This window comes from Helianthus annuus, chromosome 4 (assembly GCF_002127325.2).
Source record: "Helianthus annuus cultivar XRQ/B chromosome 4, HanXRQr2.0-SUNRISE, whole genome shotgun sequence".
NCBI classification, from domain to species: domain Eukaryota; kingdom Viridiplantae; phylum Streptophyta; class Magnoliopsida; order Asterales; family Asteraceae; genus Helianthus; species Helianthus annuus.
In genome coordinates, this window is record NC_035436.2 from 204,780,435 (window position 1) to 204,794,520 (window position 14,086).

General features: G+C 32.0%; 1 protein-coding gene across 1 annotated transcript; it reads left to right on the forward strand.

Annotated features, from left to right (window-relative positions):
* Positions 1–3,978: 3,978 nt before the first annotated feature.
* Positions 3,979–11,852, forward strand: LOC110938137 (endoglucanase 11). The gene is made up of 5 exons (XM_022180608.2): positions 3,979–4,289; positions 4,363–4,575; positions 5,389–5,589; positions 6,518–6,772; positions 11,075–11,852. Exons 1-5 carry the CDS (start codon positions 4,053–4,055, stop codon positions 11,720–11,722), a joined length of 1,554 nt encoding a protein of 517 aa, XP_022036300.1. The 5' UTR covers positions 3,979–4,052; the 3' UTR covers positions 11,723–11,852.
* The last annotated feature ends 2,234 nt before the right edge of the window (positions 11,853–14,086 follow it).

Here is a 14,086-nt window from a genome sequence, read left to right on the forward strand (position 1 = left end):
GCATTGAAATAAATTATTGACTAATCTTGTTAACATTGTATTTGGTAAATGAAATGATTCAATAATTGAAAAATAAGATAATTCAAGCATACACATTCAATGCTAAGATTACGCATTGAATTTTAGCAGTAGACCCTTAATTAAAGAAGCGTTTGTAATTATTGTAGAAGAAATGAAATAAAAGATACGTTAGAGTTAGGTGTATGAGGTCTACTCAATTCTAAGTAATGACAAACAAATAGTGGATTCCATTGTTTCGATGGTTACTTCTTAAACGGTGAGGTCTTCTCTATACATTGCAACCTTTACTTCATTTGATAAATGTTATTGCTAACTTGTATGGTACAGATTCTTTGGCTCTACACATGAATTTTCTGATAATGTGTCTTTTACAACGAGCTCTACCTATACAGTAACAGTATGTTATGAAGATTGGTTGGGTATAGTTGACCCTATTCAGGGGCGGACCTGGCTTATATCCAGGTGTAGCCTGGGCTACGACTCAACTTTTTACCAATAGTGTAAAATTTATTATTCTTTTTATTTTTATACAAAGGACACCTCTAAACAACTACGAGGACACCACTCAAAGAAATTTTTACAAACCAATAATAAGCCCAGCTGGTGATGATGATACAAATCAATAATAAGCCCAATTAGAAACTAAATAATTAACACAAATAACTAAATAATAGCCCAGCCTTTGAAGATTGTATGTTTATACTTTTATTTTTTTCGTTGTTAAACTATGTCTATTGGGTATTTATTTTACTTTATTTATTTATTGTCGTTTTTTTTAATATTGTATGATTGCACGGTGATTTTTTTTTTTGGATACCTATGAGTTAATGTGCTAGTTCCGCCACTGACCCTATTAGTCTATTTTTGCTAGAGGAGTCTATTTTAACTAAGATTTCCTCCGGTAAATGGAAAAACATTTGCTACCGGTGGAGAATCGTTGTTCATCTTGAATTGAGGTGAGTGTTATTAATATTTGTAATAACGTGGCATGTGGGTGACGAATGCATTGATCACTAATCGCTCAACTTGCTTATTATTTTGTAATTAATTTCCCCCATATAACTTACCAATTTTCTCTCCACACACATATTTACTATTCAACTTCTTTTGTTTTCATTGGTCCAAAGTCTCTTATATGTTTCTCACGCTCTCCCCCTCTATTTCACACACATTGCTCAATACTAAATTAATTTTTTATATAAATAAATGACAACTTTTTTTTATTATCTTTGTTTTTTATATAAATTTAGTACATTCTCCAGGTAAACTTATTTTTAATATGAAATACAATTTGTTCTTTTAATTTTGTATCTATATATTTATTAAATTATGTTATTATATTTCGTTCTTAAAGCGGTTTGACTAGTTCGACTGATCTGATGATCCAGATTTAAAAACATTATTTTGTGGGTTGTGTTTCATTGTTTAAATTTGGTGAATTGATAACCCGTAGCGTCCGTGCGTGATTCAACGTTTTTATGTCCAATTTTGTACAGTTTAATGGTCCCATCGCAACACACGAGTTCTAAAAACTCGTTTATTTACATTTATAGTAAATTATATATGTTTTTTTAATTATAAACTTGATACAAACACAATATATTAAGAATCACCACGAGTTATGAGAACTATGAGAAACCCTAGTTCGCGTGCGAGTTGAGCTACCATTTTTTGAACAAACATAGATGAAAATGTTATAAACACATCCGTAAAAAAATTTGTTCGAGTCGGTAGTTATGCCTGATGTAAATTTTGTTTTCGAAACGATGACGTCACCAATAATTTTTTTACATCGATGTAAATTTTTGCATGTGACTTTTTTTTTTTTTGCTGGAAGAAGTGATTTTTTTTTAGATTTTTGAGAATTTTTTTTTTTTTGAAAAAACCTTTGAAAGGTCTAGTTTCATGGTTCTCACAACTAAAGTGGTTCTCATTTACCTTTTCCTATATATATAACTTTCAATTATTTTAACCATAATTTTGTAGAATATGATAAATAAATTAAATAAAAATTATATAAAAAAATGTTTGTTTAAGTTCGCGAGCTGGATTAAAGTCGATAAGTAAAGCTTATAGGTTCAAGCCAGTGGCGGACCCAAGAATTTTTCCATAGGGGTGCGGAACATTTTTAAAAATTTTAGACCCCTAGATATATAAGTAAAAAAACCGGTTCGTATCGGGTCGGGTCACGTAAAACAAACGAACATCAAACAAAATTTATATAATCATCAAAAACATGTCAAACCTTGTTACAAACATAATTAAAACGTCGACACCCTACGGGTTTTCATTTTTTGAAATCTATCCAAAACATCATCTAAAGCTAATTTCTTAAGCAATTCTTTCTCTATATAACATAAGTTTATCGCTCCATAACATAATGTTTCAATTTTAATTTTAATTTTCAACTATTCAGGCGCTAGAAATCATAACGTAAGTTGTAATCATCCTAAAAATATATAAACAACATAATCACCTTAAAAATCATCTAAACAACGTCAAAACACCCAAAATTTCAAACCTATTTAACAACTTTATTACCCTTTTTTCTCCTATAATATCAACCAAAATCATCAAAATAACAAAGAAACTTACCCGTGTTCGGATTCTGGTAAGATTTGGTGTCAAACGACGGTGGTATGGTGGCTGATTAAGGTGGTCGCTGGCTGCTGGACTGTTGTCGCTGGGTGATGTTGTTCGTTGCCAGTGCAGGGACGCAAGAGAGAGAGAGAGAGAGAGAGAGAGAGAGAGCGAGAGAGAATTTCTAAAGATTTTGGGCTTTAGTTATTTTATTATAGTTTGAAATATTGTTGGGTTTGGTTAATGAGCTAAGACTTAGTAGGCTAGCTAGTTAGGAATTATAAGTGGGTAAAGGTATGAGTATTTGGGTTTAGTTAGTTAGGTATTAAAAGTTATATAATTTAGGTAGTATTTTTTTAAACAAGTGTTTACTAGAAAAAAATTAAAATATAAATTGATAACACTTTTTACCTAAGGGGTGCAGACGAAAAATTCAAGGGTTCGGTCGAAAAATTCCAAGGGGTGCGGACGGGATTTTCGACGGATCTTAGCACTAAATTTTTTTTCCCCGGGGGTGCGCCCGCCTACCTTGGCTGGGCTTGGGTCCGCCCTTGGTTCAAGCTAGTTCATTTAAGCTCGGCTAAACCGAGGTTTTTCACAAACCAAGCTTGAGTAGCTCATGAACGACTTGACTCATTTCCACCCTAAACCTAACTCACCCCTACCAAAAATGCCCATACCAATAAAACAAAATCGAAGCAAAAAAACTAGAAACATATGGTTGTAGACCAACACCATTTATACCAAGAAATCCAATCCTTTCTATATTTTTTTGCAACTAATACACAGTCTTACTCAGAATAATTAAGACCTAATCCTTTTAATGATTTTTGTAATGGCATGCTTCTCCTTGAACTCCCTAGGTTCGGTTTACTAGTTTCAACAAACTCAACCAATTCTCGTATACCCTACTCATATTTATTTAAAAAAAAAAAATTAAATGTCATTTTAGTCCTTGTGGTTTGGGTCATTTTGCCAGTTTAGTTTAAAAGTTTGAAACATCACCATTTTAGTCCAAGTAGTTTTAAACATTGTCGTTTTAGTCCATTGAGTTAACTCCATCCTTTTATTTCGTTAACCAGAAGGTCATTTCAGTAATTTTTTATGTAATTATGTTAACTATAAGGGCAATTCAACCATATAAAATGTTCGAATTACCCTTCTAGCTAACATAAAAAATAGACGGAGTTAACCCAGTGGACTAAAATGATAACACTTGAAACTATTTGGACTAAAATAAAAACGTTTCAAAACTTTGAGCTAAACTGTTAAAATGACTCAAAGCACAAGAACTAAAATAACATTTAACTCTTAAACGGTAAGAATATTTTTATCATTTTGTGACTTTATAAAACGACCACCACTAGACAGACAGAGACTCCTGGATTCCCTCTAAAATCTCTTTAGGAGGGAAGAAGAAGAAGAAGAAATAACATAACAATAATTAAAAAATGGAGAAGAAGATGAAGAAGAAGAAGCCATTATCAATCTCACACCACCATTACTACTTCCTTCTATCTCTCTTCTTCTCCATTCTCACTTCCACATCTACCGCTTCACACAACTACGCAGACGCGCTTTCCAAATCGCTAATCTACTTCGAAGCTCAACGCTCCGGCAGACTTCCGTACAACCAGCGCCTCACGTGGCGGGACAATTCCGCCCTCACTGACGGCATTGACCAAGGCGTACGTAACGTCATTGTTGTTACAATTTTGTTATGTTTTGACGGTTTTTTTTATTGAATTTGTTGTTGAGCAGGTGGATTTGGTTGGAGGTTATTATGACGCCGGAGATCACGTGAAGTTCGGGTTACCGATGGCGTTTACGGTAACGATGTTGTCGTGGAGTGTTATTGAGTACGGTGAATATATTGCCGGTGCCGGAGAGTTGCAGCACGCGATGGAGGCGATAAAATGGGGGACGGATTACTTTATTAAAGCTCATACCAGTCCCAATGTGTTATGGGCGGAGGTATGTTGTTCGTTAGGGGTGTTCATTATTCGATTTGAAACTGATTAAAATGTAAAGTTGAGTTTGAACGAAAGCGAAAAACATGTTTGAAGCTAATTTAATCATAAACCGAACCGGTCCGAAAATGAATGAAATCAAATTGTAATGAAAAGTGGGCTGAACCGAAACAACTAACCGAATTCTTATACGGTTTGAAGGTTAGTGAACTAGGCTCTGTTCGGTTCGAATTAGTTCAGTTTCGGTTACAATTGAATAAACCAAACCAATAAACAACCATACAGAACCAAAAGTTTGTGACGTCAAACCGTTAGAGTTATAGGTGCAGGTTGTAATGTATTTATTCTATCAAATATAAAAATTACTGTTAAAAATTCGAGTAAAATGCTAAAATGGTCCCTGAGTTTATCTTACTTTTGATACTTCAATCTAAAAATGAAACATTTTTTATCTAGGTCCCCAAGGTTTCATTTTTATTGCCATTTACATCTAACTGGCAAACTCAGTTATAAATTTCTGCCATTTTTTTCGTTTTTCTCGTTTAAATGATGGAATTCATGATGGAGTTCAGGCATTAATTGGCGATCATACACTCTATATAAATAAGGAAAATGACAAAAAGGACAACAAATTTAACATATTTGCCAATTAGATGAAAATAACAACAAAAATAAAACCTAATGGACCAGATATAAAAAGTATTATTTTTGAACTAAAGTAGCAAAATAACCTAAACTCAAGGACTATTTGGTCATTTACTCTAACTTTTTTTTTTCTAAAAATTAAAATTTTATTGATGATTTGATATGGTGACAGGTGGGTGACGGATACACTGATCACTACTGCTGGCAGCGACCGGAGGATATGACAACGTCACGACAAGCGTATAAAATTGACGAGAAGAATCCCGGGTCGGATCTTGCCGGAGAAACCGCAGCCGCTATGGCAGCGGCGTCTATTGTGTTCAGAAAAACAAACCCGCATTACTCACATTTGTTATTGCATCATGCTCAACAGGTATATTATTTTTCAAATCAAGGTTAACCACATAAAATCTTTTTTCTTTTTCTTTTTTCAAAATAATTCATGATATAACATAGTAATTTATGCTATTGATAATTAGAAGTTAAGATATATAACTAGTTAGAAATAAATTTTATGATGTATAAATGTTTAAGTAGCTATAAGAAAAAAAAAAGACAAATATTAAACTTTAATACTAGTTTAACCATTAGACTGGACAGTGTAGGACTGTTGGCTAGTGCCCTCGTCCAACTCAGCCTTTAAGGGGCGTGAGAGAGAGAAAGATGTGGAGCCACTCTCAATAGATTAATCACGTATTTTCTTTTTTTTTTCTTTTATTTAATTATTAGTTACACAACATAGTAATTGTTAATGAATAGGTTAGTTAAAGTTTATTGTGTACGTGACATTGATGTACTAGGGTGTTATATTAAACCACACTATCCAGCTTTAATGCATGTTGAAACTAAGTTGGAATGCCATCGTCTATCAACCCAAATTTTGACATATTATAGTTTCTATACTCTTAAAATTGCATGTATTTTAGGGGTGTTCAAAAACATTCGAATCCGAAACCAAATCCGAAATATCAAAAAATCCGTATCTAAAATATCCGAAATTTCGGATACGGATTCGGATATTAATATTCACTATTCGAAATGTTCAGATATCCGATTTTCGAATATCCAAAAACTGGATAATACGATCTTAAACACCCCTAATGTATTTATAAAAAAGTTAAAACAATGACATTCCAAATGTGTAAAAAAAGTAACATAGATAACTTTTTTAAATATACAAGATGATATAAACATGTATATAAATTGTTACCGGTAGTATTTTACATTGATAGAAGAGTCTACATGACATCCACGTAAAACAATAAAAAAAATTGTTACATACGTATATATTTTTTTTGTAGTTATTTGAATTTGGAGACAAGTTTAGAGGAAAATACGATGCAAGTATAGGAGTGGTAAAGAATTACTACACATCAGTGAGTGGGTACAAAGACGAACTCCTGTGGGCGGCTATATGGTTGTACAAAGCCACCGACAACCACCATTACCTGAGTTACGTCATCGATAACGCCCATTTATTCGGTGGCGTTGGGTGGTCCATCACTGAATTCAGCTGGGATGTTAAATATGCGGGTATTCAAGTCCTCGTATCCAAGGTACGTACGCTCTCTAATAGTAATTTCCATCCACTCACATATCAACACTTGTGTGATGATAACATGTTTGCTGATTTTGAATTGATTTAAATGCCATTTTAGTTCAGCTTTTTTTGTCTTTTTCCTCACTTTTAGTGAATGGCAAAATGGTCTTTTAACGTTTTCTTATAACAAATTAAAAAATCTGACCATTTTGCCCTTTATTAAAAGGGAGAAAAAAAAAACAAAAAAGTTGGATGTTAATTAAAAAATCTGACAGGATTTTAATTTTAAATAAAAATATCAACAAAACTAAAATTACTCAACTTAAAAGGTTTTAGTTTTAGACTAAACTCACAAAACTAATAATAAACTTGTGGTACTTTTAGTCTCCCCATAATCAACATGTTTTTAATGAGTGTGACTGGAGTCATTTCGGTTGAAATGACATCATTTACACTCTGTTCCCGAGTATCATTTAACAGGGGGAGGAGAAGGAAAAGAGATGAAAATATGAAAAACCATGTTTCCGAGTTTCATTTAACAGGGGGAGGGGAGAGAAAAGGGAAGAAAATATGACCATATATCCATCCTCCCAAATTGAAGAGATTAGGAGAGAAAATTTTCCTTCCCCTCACCTCCCCCTGTTAAATGACTCGGGAACATAGTGTTAAATTAAAATTCCTAAAGAAAAGTTGAAGGATACGGTGGGAATTACATTTTCGGTTTTTTATTTGATTTTAAACCGAACAGAATGAGGTAGTTGGTTTTTGGATCGGTTTTCTGTTCTAGGAAAATCATTTTGATTATTGTTTTCTTTTGTTAAAAAATTGTTTTTTTTTTGTCGTAATTTGACCTTTTAATTTGTCTATAATAGAGTACTTGAAACAAATATGGATAATTTTCATTTGTGATATGTGTGGTCAAAGTTTTGGTTACACAACTACCTAAACACTTACTTTACTTTTATTTTAAAATAAAACTTCATTAAAACCAACCTCCAATCCAAACGGGCAAAAGGCAAAACAGAACAAACGCCCTCGACCCAAACGGGCAAAGGACAAAATTACAACATATACATGGGATATTTACACCATTACTTTCAACTTATATAATTACAAGATGTTCTATTTTTTAGCCACCCAAAGCTTTTCGTTTTGATTTCTATCATAATCTCTTGAGAATTTCTCCTAATCTGGTTGAACACCAAATCGTTCCTGGCCTTCCATATGCACCAACACGATATAATAACCAATCCTCGGAGAATCTTTTTCATTGTTTTATCTCCTTGAGTAGAGTTATGGATTTCCATCAGATCTTTAAAATCGAAAGCAAATATTGGTGGAATGTTGCACCAAGTACTGAATTCCGCCCAAATTCTAATCGCCACCGAACATACCGAAAATAAATGATCCACCGATTCGTCACTTTAGTAGTTTTAATATTAGTAACTTCAATGCATACTCATTGTAGGATTGAATTTTGATGAGCAATGATGTAGACATATGATTGATTAAATTTTTAATAGAGATTACTCTAGAGATGATAGCATTAAATTAAAGTTGATTAATTATTAATGATGATTGTTTTTCAAATGGCATAAACCAACTAGTTTAAAACTTCACACAAAAATAATTAGGTTTTAGATTGGGTTGTGAACGGGATGATTCATTGATTTGTCTACTACATTTAATAAATAAGTTGTGCTCATGTTAGATGTAAAACAAGAGGTATAACTAAAAAAAAATACAAAATATAAAAAGCATAAGTTTAACCGACCGTTTAACATTACATTTAACTTATTTATAACGTGATTATAACTCACCAACTCATTTTATAGTCTGTCTAGCCTATATGGTCTAAGCATGTAAGAACTAGATTTGATATATCTATTACTCCCTCTATCTCATTAAAAGTGTCATATTCTGAATTTTTCAAAGTCTTTATTTATAAACATTGACCTTAAATAATTTTGTTTGTGTTAGATAATACTTGATGAAAGTTATATGATTTGAGTGTGTTTTACAAATGTTTTTATCGGGTTAATTTTCATCAAGTTTTATATAACACAAAAAATATATAATTAAAGTCAAAGTTTATAAATAAAGACTTTGAAAATTCAAAATATGACACTTTTAATGGAACGGAGGGAGTATCTGATACATATAAGCTTATAAGTCATCTTTAAATAAAAATTTAAAAACCAGTCAACCCCACAATCAGAAATTATGCAATAAAGTGAAGTAATATAACTCATTCACAAGGAGGGCAATAGTAGATGTGTGGGCTAATTATTTTGAAGGTCATGAGCACATGGGGATGATGCTTTTGTCTTTGCCATTCAAAAAATTGTGGTATTTCGGCTTCAACTCTTTATGTCCATATCTACCATGCATTCTTTTTAAATTTCCACACTTTTTCCATCATTAAAAAATTTTTTCTCACCTAAAAGTACAATTTAATAATAGAGTAAAGTACTAAAATGGCGCATGAGTTTAGGTCGCTTTTATCACTTTAATTCAAAAATAAAAATTTTTGTATCTGTGTCTTTAAGGTTCCATTTTTATTGTTATTTTTATCCAATTGGCAAACTGGATTAGAATTTTTGTTGCCTTTTTACACACATACTTTGTGAGAATAGTGAAAACTTGATCAAATACCATTCAAATTTCCAAAAAATACACGTTTAAATTTACATGTATTCGTAAATAAAATAACTAAACATGTGCAAGTTTGCCATTTACTATGTAAAATTTGTTATATTTACACATGTGTAAAAAGTTTATTAAAAGTGATTTTGAGAGAATGGATGAATTATTTGAAGAGTAAATGCTATTCTTAATGTTGTATTTTAAGTATCATGTGGGTTGTATTACAATAATTGATTTCGATTGGTTTTCATTAGTTCTCAAGATAACCCTCCCTAGTCCGGAGGTATATTTGATATTATAACTAATTTTTAAAGTAAATAGGATATTATAACAAGTTTTGATATTTGTATATTCTTTTATATTATTACTTTAAAATAGAGGAAATTACTACTTTAATTTCCTCAAATTTTTAACAGTTTGCATATTCTTTTAGACCATATGTAATGGGGCTTTATAAGGGCATGAAAGATTTTGATAATGCCCTTACATCATTACTCATGGGCATTATAGGGGCATGAAGAGTGAGGGGTATTTCTATAATAATACCCAAAGAGAAGAAAAATAATGGAAAGTAATAAATGAAATGGGCATTAACCATTACACCTTTTTTAAAAGGGCATTATGATGATGATGTGGTGAAAAATGCCCCTTAGTGGGCATTAACCATTACCTATGGTCTTATATCAAAGACAGTTTTCTCATTAAATTGATTATTAAGAATCACTGTTAAATCACATGTTAAATCAAAAGTTTCTATATAACCTATAATATGCCAACAAAAAGCTTAACATCTCATTATAGTTGAATGACAGTGGTCAAAGCTCAAATTTATAAAGCTATATTAAAAGCAAGATGAGTTTGACTTTGATCATTGATCTTCATATTATGTTTTAACTATGAAGGGGATACTATTCAAATATGAGTGATGGATTCCTAAATTAAAATTTTGGGCCTCTCAAAAGAGTTTTCTTGTAAAAACCGACAACTTATAAAGAAAGTTGGTAAATAGCAGTAATTTTTCAATGGGTTTTGGTTAGTATTACATCTATTTTGTCCAGTTTACTTAAAACCAACCAGCTTACTTGTGTTATATTCGTTAGCTCGTAATCTAACTAGATGCGCCAATGGTTCCTAGGTTAACCTGTTGAATAGACTAGTCCCGTCTGGTTTTCAAAAATCAACTGGTTTTAAAATAACCATGATTGCAAAAGTTGCTAGGTGCTCCCTAGTCGGATTTGAGAGTACTCGGGAAGTACTCGGCCTAAGCGGAGATTACTTGGGGAGTAATCAGCCTAGGCGAACAATACTCGGGCCTCGGCAGCCTACCTTGTAGGGAGTAATCAGGGAGTAGTCGGAGTCTAGACGGGACTTTTACAACCATTTAAATAACCGACTTAAAATACATATAATAATTTTGATGAAAGACTGGAAGTGAGTGGACCCTTTAGTGGACAAGCCCATATGGTAAGTAGTCTTTAATGTGAATGATCACTTACCTTTTGTTTTCCTCCATGATTGGTATGTGATTTTCATGTTGAAATGGGATTCATTTTTTTGTTGATATATTTTTAGTTTCAAGGTTTTTTTTTTCAAGTTTAAATTTAAATAAATTGTTACCATTTTTTAGTTCGAAAACGTAATCCGACAAATAAACCGTGTCCATTATATGCAGTTGCTTACCGAAGAAAAACATGCGAAGCACAAAAGAATTCTAGATCAATACCAATCAAAAGCCGAGTACTACATTTGTTCATGTCTAAACAAAAACAACGGTACCAAGAACAATGCCGGTTTTACCCCTAGCGGGCTCATATACATTAGACAATGGAACAACATGCAATACGTTTCTTCAGGGTCATTTTTGACAATGGTGTATTCAGATTTACTCCATAAATCTAACCATAAAAAGCTCAAATGTCATGGAGGAGATGTAACCCCTCAAGAGCTTCTTCAGTTTTCAATATCTCAAGTGGATTATATTTTGGGCTCTAACCCAATGAACATGAGTTATCTAGTGGGCTTTGGCCCAAGGTTCCCTACAAGGGTCCACCATAGAGGTGCATCAATTGTGTCCTATAGAGAGAACAAAGGGTTCATTGGGTGCACTCAAGGTTATGACACTTGGTACGGGTCTAAGGACCCGAACCCAAATATAGTGGTCGGGGCCTTAGTTGGTGGACCCAACCATAATGATGAGTTTTTTGATCATAGAGGAAATTACATGCAAACAGAAGCATGTACCTATAACACGGCACCACTTGTTGGGATTTTTGCGAGACTAAATTACTTACAGAATGCGGATTTACATACATCTTATTGAGTGAAAGCTTATACAATGAGCAATGTATAGTATTTTTAGTGGCTTAAGTTTAATGGTGAAGCCCAGTTTTATGTTTACCTGATACAAAACTTGTATGCATTAATTTATAAATTATATTACAAATTTTGTTTTGTAGACCCTTTACTACACAAAAGGTAAAATGTTTGATATTTTTAAAACCTATCATTTTATTGAATTTTCAAAGATCTAATACTACAATTCCGTGTTAAAAAAACCATGTCCCAAACCTGCTAACCACCAAGACCAAATGGTTTGGCCAGTCTGGCGACCCAACCAACCTAGCTGTTTCGGTTTAGTTTTGTTCTCAAAAACTGGCATTATCTGTTTGGCTCATAAGTTTCGTCAAAACCAGTCAAGTTAACTTGACAATGAACACCACCCAAAGTTTAAATGCAAGATTCTTGAATACTTTCAAAATTTGGCAAACTCTGTATGCTACGATGTTTTTAGACTATCGTATAAATGTGGTATATATATATAAGTAGAGGTCTATTGAATACGACTCATATTTGGATAAATTTCAGTTTATTGGAATCTATATAAAACTATATAGATTACATACTAAAAGTAACCGACTAGTGTTGTGGTGTACTTATTATTATCTACACTTTAATATAAATGTTTATAACAAACAGAGCCATACCAAACCTAAAATTTCATTTGTGATATGATAATTTCATCTTTGATACAACTCCGCTTTTTTATAGAATTTATATCAAATTGTAGATAAAATTAAATACAATTCAACACTATATGTTATATATATTTTTTAGATGAATATACACTAGGGCGCTTCCCCCCCCCCCCCCCCCCCCGAGCACCGGGTTCATATGTACCAGAAATAACAATAGTCTTGTATAAATGTTTACCCTACACGTGCTAACTTGTAACAATGTTTGTTTATTTATTTTCTTCTTTAATAATAAGAAAAGTCTATTTAAATTAAAATGACCTTCATAACACTAAAATCATTGAGAAAGAATACATGAATACATAGTTCACTAGTGCTAACATCATCAAAGTTGACACAATTTTTGTATATGAAAAAAAAGTTCTTTCATGGATACACTACCACTATATAATTATTATGTAGGTGGGTAAGTTAAAAAAAGATATCATGTGTTACCTCCCCACCAATATTTAGGATATGAATAAATAAGTTAGATATTTGGTAATCCACAATGCAAACATATAAAAGGCATACAGGTAGAGATATTATTTTAATTAATATAATTAGAACCTTTATTATAAAGCACAAATATAATTAGAACATAAACGATGGTCGACTAAAATCACCACTATTACGTGATCTTCAAATCTTTACAAGACTTGTTTTAAATTAGAGGTGATAGATCTATCAATATCTATCATTTTTTTAATTGAAATGGTTTTAAAGCGTGTAATTAGAATTATATATAATTTTATCAATAGATAGCTTGAGATTTGATATAGATTTTTATGTTGCACATGGTGTTAAACAATAAAATAATGCAGATTATATAGGCTGAATATCAAATACAAATAGTCTTATCGTATAAAATACGGAAGGCATGAAAAAGGTAAAACACACGGTGACATTTTCGTAATTATTTACTCGTAGAGTAATTATCAAAATTACCCTACAAATGATTTTGTAGGGTAATTTTGATACTATAGGGTAATTATTTAGAGTACCATAATTACTCTACAAATAGTCTTGTAGGGTAATTTTATCTTGTAGGGTAATTTTGTAGAGCATCATAACTAGTCTACAAATGATATTGTAGGGTAATTTTGATCTTGTAAGATAATTTTGATCCTGTAAGGTAATTATGAGTAAAATAATTACGAAAATGTCATTGTGTTTTTTTACCTTTTCATGTATTTCGTACGTTTTATATAATAAAGCTATTTGTACATGATTCTTTACCCAAATTATATAATCACGACTTAGTTTTCATAAAATGAGTTTGTACCCAAATTATATCATCATGACTTAGTTTTCATAAAATGAGTTTGTAAATAAGTTTATTAATTTGAGTAACTCTTGATACATGATAAAACTTGCTAACCTAAAACGTCCAAAACGATAATCATTACTTGCTGCCAGCGTCACCTATCGGTCACTGCTGGTGGCGGGTAACCACCTCCACCGCCACCCTCATAACCACCTATCTTCATTGCCTGATCACACACTACAGTAGAAACTCTATAAAATAATACACTTGGGACCATCAAAATTTATTAATTAAAAGAGTTATTAATTAATCGATAAATTAATAATTATTAATTTATATATTAATTAATATTTTATTAATTTATAGTAGAATACTTAGTTTACAAACACCTTTCAAGCTTCCACTT

Coding starts and splice junctions, on each gene's coding strand:
- LOC110938137 (XM_022180608.2), top strand. CDS start 4,053: ATGGAGAAGAAGATGAAGAAGAAGAAGCCATTATCAATCTCACACCAC. Junction 4,290..4,362: donor CTGACGGCATTGACCAAGGC/GTACGTAACGTC, acceptor GTTGTTGAGCAG/GTGGATTTGGTTGGAGGTTA. Junction 6,773..11,074: donor TTCAAGTCCTCGTATCCAAG/GTACGTACGCTC, acceptor CATTATATGCAG/TTGCTTACCGAAGAAAAACA.